Source organism: Xenopus laevis, chromosome 6S, assembly GCF_017654675.1.
Source record: "Xenopus laevis strain J_2021 chromosome 6S, Xenopus_laevis_v10.1, whole genome shotgun sequence".
Taxonomy (NCBI): domain Eukaryota; kingdom Metazoa; phylum Chordata; class Amphibia; order Anura; family Pipidae; genus Xenopus; species Xenopus laevis.
This window is the reverse complement of record NC_054382.1, coordinates 33,595,941-33,604,843: the sequence shown is the minus strand read 5'-3', so window position 1 is coordinate 33,604,843 and position 8,903 is coordinate 33,595,941. Positions and strand designations below refer to the sequence as shown.

Below are 8,903 nucleotides of genomic sequence, written 5' to 3'. Positions count from 1 at the left end.
CATTCTCTCTTCATGCAGAAGATGGGTGTCAGATAATCATTGATATTTAGATGCAATATATCTTATAGGTGGGCTTCCTTTCCAGATGAAGATGAATTAGAGCTTATTCAAATAACTGATTCCAGTATAAACAAAGTAACTTCCTTTTTCACAAATTCTGCATGTAGAGAGACAGTATTTCTGGTGATTTTAATAGAGTGAGCTCTAATCCATCTTCTAGGCAAAAGAAGCCCCCCTATAAAATATATTGGATCATTCATCTAACACCCAACTCCTGCAAGAAGACAGAATGAAGAGAAACAGATGCTGAGAGAGGAATAGTGAACATAAACTTGATTATTTCAGAAACTTACAGAATATTTCATTGTTTATATTTAGAAAGGTTCTTATTTCAATATGCTGAAGCTTATATTAAATTTTCATTTTCTTGATAGTTCCCCTTTAAGGGTTCTCAATGAGCCCCCTTGAAGATTATTTTGCAGGGTGTGCCATGTAAATTGTAGTTACGCCTTTGTCTGTTTGTGTAATGTCAGATTAGCAATACATTCAGATTTGTCTGTTGTGGTGATGCATTGGTAACCCGAACCAGATTGTGGCAGGGGGCAAGTGAATATAGCTTTAAGCCTATAGACCCAATCAGTTGCTGCCGCGCCGTTCCCCCGTGTGATTATCTTTTTGCACCTGAGGGGGTCCACGAGGGTGGCAGGGAGAGCCAGTATGCTAGTGCAGAGAGCCTAACTGCGCTCTCTGCGCTAGAAGAGCCAAATTTCCGTTTTGAAAACAGGAAATTCGGCTCTTAAAGTACCAGGAGTGGCGTTTTTGCCGCCCCTGGTACCTAGTGGGGTGCTGCCGCCTTAGGCGACAGCCTCAACTTGCCTCATTGGCGAAGCGCCAAAATTTCCTGCACTGCTAGAGTTAGGACTATGGCTACATTGACTTTACTGGTAAATCAACTTCTTAACGTTCTTAACAACCCCTGAGAATTCTAGAGAATTCCCCGATTTTTTTCTAAAAAAAACTGCAAGTGAGAAAAAAAATGAATCATCAGTCCTTCCTAGTTGCTTTGTTGCCCCTGTGAATATGGTAGATTGAAAGCCTTTTTACAAATGTAAAAACCAAAAGATTGGAATGTATATCAACTATGAGATTTGACAGCCTCTTTGTTAAAAGAAAGCTATATAAAAGGGAAGAAGACCATTAGATTGTAATTCAGTTCTCCAAATGGTTAAATCCATGTAACCCAAAGTGGTTGATATTTTAGGTGCATAGACATGAAGAAATGGGAAGAACAGGAACAGTAGCTCCTCAAAAGACCTCATATCATTTGTTCAAGACCTTTTAAATGAATGAAAACCATTTCCAGCCCTTAACACTGAATAGTTGTAAAGAAACAAAAGAAGCATGCGCTAATTGAACATCGTTTGCGTAAGTCTCAATTGTTATAGCCTCCACTGTAGCCTAATTAATTGGTCAATAATAACATGGAAAATATTTGTTTCCAAAAAAAATCAATATGTTTACAAGCAGGGGTGATACTGAAGAGCTCTCTGCAATCAAATTCTCCACATTCCTTTTTCTCTTCTTTGAATTTGTACCGTTAATTAAAACTGTGGACAGTCATCATGTCATATTCATAGTTTGTGCCCTTACTCTATATATAAGGTAGTCAGAAAGTATCTGAGGCACATTCAGCTGACCATTGCAAGAACATGGAGATGATATCTGCCAGTAAGGTTATCCTGTTTTACCTGAGCTCTTATGCCATCTTTTTTATATCCTCTATCTGTTCTGCAGAGAACACTGGAAATAGTCTGGAAAACCAAGATGATGACTTACTAGAGGTGAGAAGACAACTCCTTTTTTTAGAATAAAAAACATGCAACGCTAAAATGTAGCTCAAATCATTACATGATGTTTTGTACCTTTAATTTGCATCAAATTCTGTGTTGACCATTGTTTGCTTTATTCTGCCCCTCTGCTATATTACTCCTTATAACGTTTGTTCACTACATTATCTTTAATAGAATATATAAATATATCAAGTTAATGGGCTTCAAGGCTTCCATGTGCATAGCTCTGCTTAATCTTTTATTTCATATGTTTCGGATGTGTTTAATGTTTTATTTAGTTGAGAATTGAGCAAAAATATGATTTTTTCAGATTTTTTCCCTAATTGCTAAATTTTTTCAGGCCTTTTCCTCAAAAAGTCTGAATTATTAGAATTTCAGCCCGAAAATCCAGTAATAGTTGGATTGTCTGGATAATTCCAGTGCAGACCACAGAAACTTCCAAATAGTATAGGGACCTCTGCCATTGACATATATAACCTGGGCAAGTCAAGATGCTGGATTTTCGATTTCAGACTTTTTGCAGAATTGGGCTTTAATAAATTATGAAAAATTAAATTTCTTTTCCCACTAAAAATTCAGATTCTAAAGTAAAAAATTCAAAAACATTTCGAGTTTTTTGCATTCAGACTTTTTTATTTATTTAAATATATCAGCTCTTCCTGAACCTGGGTTTGAAGACAGGGATAACAGAGTTAAAAAAAGGTCTTGGATCTGGGGTTCAAGGCAGATATAATTAAGTCATAGGTTCAGATTTATCAGAAATCAATTAATTTTTCACATGCAAATAGGAGTAAAAATAGTTTTCTACTTATGAAAAGTCAAATTGCTGAAGAACATTTTTATCCTCAACTTTATATGCTTAAAATGCCTGTTTCATAGCTATTAAATTAATATTTTTTTACTTTCCTTTTAGTCTTGATTGTCTAAAGCTGTTCAGCAGCTTTAAATTGGGGCACACTCACTATTACCGATGGGCCAACACTATTGCCACTTCACAAAGTATTCTGTCAATTAGTTGAATACAAAATTGACCACATTTTTTCCCTGATGAAGAAAAACAAGATGAGAAATGTCTCAGATTTTTTATTAACGTGCCATATAGCAGATTGCCATATATATATGGCAATAACAGCTTAGGTTTAAAGGGATACTGTCATGGGAAAAAAAAAATTTTCAAAATGAATCAGTTAATAGTGCTGCTCCAGCAGAATTCTGCACTGAAATCCATTTCTCAAAAGAGCAAACAGATTTTTTTATATTCAATTTTGAAATCTGACATGGGGCTAGACATTTTGTCCGTTTCCTAGCTCCCCCAAGTCATGTGACTTGTGCTCTGAAAAACTTCAATCACTCTTTACTGCTGTACTGCAAGTTGGAGTGATTTCACCCCCTCCCTTCCCCCCCCCCCAGCAGCCAAACAAACGAACAATGGGAAGGTAACCAGATAACAGCTCCCTAACACAAGATAACAGCTGCCTGGTAGATCTAAGAACAACACTCAATAGTAAAAACCCATGTCTCACTGAGACACATTCAGTTACATTGAGAAGGAATAACAGCAGCCTGCCAGAAAGAATTTCTCTCCTAAAGTGCAGGCACAAGTCACATAACCAGGGGCAGCTGGGAAATTGACAAAATGTCTAGTCCCATGTCAGATTTCAAAATTGAATATAAAAAAAACTGTTTGCTTTTTTGAGAAATGGATTTAGAAATGGAGTAGCACTATTAACTGATGTGTTTTTAAAAAAAAACATGTTTTCCGATGACAGTATCCCTTTAAGATTTGGAATAAAACTTATATTATATTATCTTTGCTGAAAGTTATTAATGGCAATATTCTTAATTTTATTTTACAGCCCACAGATGATTTCCAAAATCAAAGAACAATTAACTCTGAGGAACTCCAATATTGGAAGTCAAATATCCAAAATGAAATAGGTTCCCTTTTAGCACACAAGTATAACAATCTACCACTACAGAGTGAGAGGCTAGTTTTAGAAGAGAGGGGTAATAAACCTGCCGCTAATCTACCTCTGCGATTTGGAAGAGGTTCTGAAGACAATATAGCAAGAAGCATCCCAAACCTACCACAGCGATTTGGAAGATATGTTCCTGCCAGGGCTAATATTCAGTCTTTAGCCAATTTGCCTCAGAGGTTTGGCAGATCAAGTCAAGGTGGACGTTACCCACAGTCTCTTGCCAACCTACCGCAGAGGTTTGGAAGAGAAACACCCCAACAAAGATTACAATATGGAATGAAGCCTTATCTACAAGACGTAAAAAACCCTGAAGATGACAGGTACAGTAACTAATAACTAAAATCTTCACAAATACTAATTCATTCCATGCAATGATACCAATACAACATGCACATTTAGCAGTGATAAAGTCTAGTGCATTGTTACTTATATTTTAATAAGGAGTAAATCATATTTTTGTTATTGTTTTGTTATTATTCTAAAAAGTGCATTTATATGCACTAATTATATATAACGTATGCACATATTTGAGATCACCAAACTATCTATTATCAACATATCAGCTGATAGTGGCCTTTCTGCCAAGGGTTTATGAAAAGTAACTTGTGTGCTGCCTATTTAATTGATATTGTTATTGATCCACAATGATTCTTATTGATCCCAAACAATGAATCCAATGGCACTAGAACAATTCAGAACAATTCGTTCTGAATCAATTTGTGATCAGTGTTCATAAAAAAATGTAATTCAATGCATATGACCCATGTCTAAATGTATCAAATTATTAGGGTAAAAAATCCTTTATAAAGAAACAGATCATTGTCTACAGCCTTGTACTGGATTGGACCACTTGGCTTCTCTAGGGAAATGAATCCTGAAGATGAAGACAACCATAAATGAACCAATATTTTTCGATTTAATCTAACTTTCCAAATCAATATTTATTGATTCAGTCAAATTATCTAATGCCCAGTTAGATCTAAACAATTGAAGCTTAAATCTCTGGAAAACCCTGGTTGAACATTGATAAAAATGAAATACAATTTACCTCCCCGTATCTATTAAATGTCCAGTGGCTGAAATGCTAGGGGTGCTGTTGATGTGGAAAATGTGCAAGTGATTCCACAATGCCATGTAAACAAATTGGATGTACCAAGTTTGAATGATGCACACCTACTGCAGAATAACAACCCCTTACATTACTGGGAGGTGGGCTATGAGCTACAAAATTGGCCAAATATTGTTTTCCTGCATATCCACCAAACTTTTCTTAATGTTTTCTAGGAGACAATTAATAATAAGTCATCAGGGTTTAAAACCCAGTGTTTCTTAGTAAGAGAGTAAGAACATGTATTAAAATGTTTGTCCCAATCTATTGTCCACTGGCACATTCTCTCTTCATCCGTGACCATAGTGATTTCCCATTGCCAATATTGCAAAATAAGGTCTAGCACATAATTACTATATGTAGAAGAGACATTTGCTAGCACTGATTTTTTATTGTCATTTTCTGCATCTGGAATGTGTTAATGGTCACCCTCCACATATTGTTGCTCAACAATATCCAACATCTCCCAGTGGGATGATGGAATTTGAATGTCAACAACAGTTGGATAGCTACCAGTTACCTCAGCCTGATTAACAATTATCAGTACAAAAAAATCGTACTTTTCAGGCAAAGCTCAGAAGTCATTGGATTTTTGCCCGACCCAATTTTTTCAGACTTTTTTAATGATAAATAAGGTCCATTCGGGCAGTCGGAGTTGATCGGAATTTTTATGTTAGAAATACTAAATACCTTGATAAATAACCCCCTTAATGTTGTATATATTTATTCATCCCACAAATATTCTCAATTTCTTTCCATTTTTGCTTTGAGTACAGGCTACAGAGTTTGAGCTACAGTTATAAGAAAAAAATGCAGATCTAACCAGAAACCTGTGTGAGCTGAAGATACTCCATTCGGAAGATTTCCCATTACTAGAGGGAGAATCTTACTGAACAGAAACCAACATTAAACATTCTCACATACTATTCTCACCCTGCTGTGAATCGACTTACATCTTATACCTTCACGTTCAAAGCCGTCTCTGTAAAGTTCTCTAATCTTGACATCCTGACATGTGTATACATTCTGTGTGCAGCAATATAATATCATTAGTTACATTACAATACAAAATATTAAAAAAGCTGCATTTGCACTTGAGTTGTAAATAAAATAAACAATTGAAACAATTAAACCAGTAGCCATGTTTTTAAATAAATGTAAGGCTGTGTGCATGAAGAACTGCTGAATCTGGGCAATTAGAATATGTATATGTACAGTGAGTAGTATAAAGAGGCTTGTAAAAAAGGGTTCAATGAGAGAGTCCTGTTAAAGGAGAAGGAAAGGCTAAAATTAAGTAAGCTTTATCAGAAAGTCTATATAAATAAACCAGTAAAGCCTCAAAGTAATGCTGCTCTGAGTCCTCTGTCAAAAGAAACACAGCATTTCTTTCCTTCTATTGTGTACACATGGGCTTCTGTATCAGACTTCCTGTTTTCAGCATAAACCTCCAGGGTTTCCTCCTCTCCCCCTCCCTCCTCCCATCCCTGCTGTAATCTGAACTCAGAGCTGTATGTTAACAGGGAGAGACTCAGGCAGGAAGTGATGTCACACCAAGCTTATATGGCAGCTTCTATCCTAAACAAACATAGTCAGTGTCTAGAGCTGTTTATATAGTGTTCTAGTTTGCATTATTGTGGCTAATCTGTTGGCAATAAACTGTCTTGGAACTTTCCTTCTCCTTTAAGGGATACAAGCTTTAGCCTCTGTATTAAACAAAAACACATACACCTTTGGACAGCTGGTTGCCAGTACTACTAGTTGGAGAAAAGTATGGAAGTAAACCTAACAAAGGTCATCCAAAAAAATATATATTAGTACAGTATAAAAATAGGTGTTTATGGTCTAGAGTTTATTGTAGTTTTGTAATAAAAGAATCGTCCATTTGCAATAACTTTATCAATAGGGAACATTTACAGTTACAAAGTTTATTAATGAAATGTTAGCTTTATTTCAATATGAGTCAGTCTTATGGATTATTCTGGCAGACAGAGAGGTACATTTTTGCAAAGCTTTTACATTTAGAGGGTTGTGGCTTTTAATGAATAGATAGAAGAAACTGAATGGATAGAGATAAAGAAAAGAGGCCTAGCTGTCCGGGAGCAGGAATTATAGGGAAAAGGCTCTCTGTAACCAACCTGTAGCCCTTCCCCTGCTCCCAAACCTGTGCATTAATGGCACTAACCCTGCCTCTCCCATGATTTAGACAAGACGGTGCAGTGAAAATCCGATCCACACTAGTAATTCAAACAAGGGTAGGCTTGCACTGTAACCAACTTTGAATTCATGGAGCCACACTGATGCTTGTTGACCTAATGGAGCCACAGTTGTCCAGAAGAATACTTTTGACCAACACAGATAATGGTATTCCAGAGAAAGGTGAAAAACCCATGGTGCTTTTAGCAGTGAGGAAAATTACTTCCTGACCCCTTCATGGCGCCCCAGAGCAATTTCTCCTTCTAACACTCTTGACCTAGGGTGGGACCTAGGGTGGGATGGTGAGAAAAATAATCAGTTGTGAATCTGATGCAAACACTATTGTTTTATCTTAAAAACCTGTGCCTTCCTGTCTCCCTTCCCTGCATGTGTCTATGAAATCAGCATACAGTGCACAGTGTACAGTGTACAGTCTTTCCAATCAAACCGTGCATATACTTTGTAGCTGTTTACAAAAAAAAGGTGTTGTCAAAAAGGTGTCTGTTGGACTTTGCTGGGGAATTTTTTTGAGGGTTTATTGTAAACACTAAGGGGCAAATTCACTAAGATGCGAAGTTGCGCCAGGCGCAACTTCGCCGCACTTCGCCAGGCGTAGTTTCGCCAGGGCTCCGCAAATTCACTAAAATCCGAAGTTGCGCTCAGGGGTAGCGTAAGGTTGCGAAGTTGTGCTAGCGTTGATTCGCTATATAAAGCGAAGTTACGCTAGCGAAGGCTAATTTGCATACGGCGTGAAATTCAAATTTCAATGGAGGAACACGTATCTGCACTACAAATGCCTAGAAAACCTTCAAATCAGCAAATAAAAATTTTATTTTGCCCTACACATGTGCCCACTGTCTAGGTAAGTTTCCATGAGTCAGGAAATGTAGGGGGGAGGAAGGGGAGCCCCAAAAATTTTTCGATCTTTTTCAGCCTATCAGCCATCATGTAGAAAACCTGCCAGCGTTTTTTGGGACTTAGAAAAAAAATTGACTTTTTTTTAAACAATCCCTATCTACTCTATTGCGCTTCGCCAGGTCTGAGGTGGCGAAGGAAGTCTAGCGTAAAAGGTAGCGTTCAGTACACTGCGCAAGTTAGTGAATTTGCGTAGTTTCGTCGCTAGCGAAAATTCGCCTGGCGTAAGGTTGCGAAGTAACACTAGCGAAACTACGGCAGCGTTCGTTAGTGAATTTGCGCAGTAGCGAAAATGCCAAACGCTAGCGAATTAACGCTAGCGTTCGGCGCTTCGCGGCTTAGTGAATTTGCCCCTAAGGGCCTTATTTACTAAACTCCGAAAAATGTGTGAAATTTTTCGGAATTTATTAAACCCCGAGGATGGAAAAGCCGAATCCGAAAATCCGGCTTACCTGAAAGCCCGGCCCGTGCTCCTATCAGCAGAAAATTGCACCGGCACGGGGTTATTCTAGCGAGCACCATGCAGTGATCCTCTTCTGTCTTCTTCTTGTTTCATGCGGCTTCGCATGCACAAAAGCCAAACTTTAACTAAAAAGCCAGCTATTTCATTCTACTGCGCATGCGTTTGCCCTGGGAAATTTGAAGAAAGAAGCAGCTAATAAGTTCTGCTGAATCCCATTGTATACTACAGAGCTTATCTGTTATCTGCTGGGTATCCTGTGCCTTTTCTCCTTTTCCAGATTTGAAGTTTCTATGTAACTTCATATGTAAGTTATGCAAATTGCACAATTGTGCAGCAGCCTGGTTGTCCTTTGCTGGAACATTTCTCTGGAACCAGAACAGCAGTTCTGCTAATGC

General features: G+C 37.6%; 1 protein-coding gene across 1 annotated transcript; it reads left to right on the top strand.

Moving 5' to 3' along the window:
- The first annotated feature begins 1,664 nt into the window (after positions 1-1,664).
- On the top strand, positions 1,665-6,064 carry LOC108719682 (growth hormone-releasing peptides). The gene is made up of 3 exons (XM_041567506.1): positions 1,665-1,841; positions 3,707-4,149; positions 5,714-6,064. Exons 1-3 carry the CDS (start codon positions 1,710-1,712, stop codon positions 5,757-5,759), a joined length of 621 nt encoding a protein of 206 aa, XP_041423440.1. The 5' UTR covers positions 1,665-1,709; the 3' UTR covers positions 5,760-6,064.
- Positions 6,065-8,903: the final 2,839 nt, after the last annotated feature.

Coding starts and splice junctions, on each gene's coding strand:
- LOC108719682 (XM_041567506.1), top strand. CDS start 1,710: ATGGAGATGATATCTGCCAGTAAGGTTATCCTGTTTTACCTGAGCTCT. Junction 1,842..3,706: donor AAGATGATGACTTACTAGAG/GTGAGAAGACAA, acceptor TTTATTTTACAG/CCCACAGATGATTTCCAAAA. Junction 4,150..5,713: donor AAAAACCCTGAAGATGACAG/GTACAGTAACTA, acceptor CTTTGAGTACAG/GCTACAGAGTTTGAGCTACA.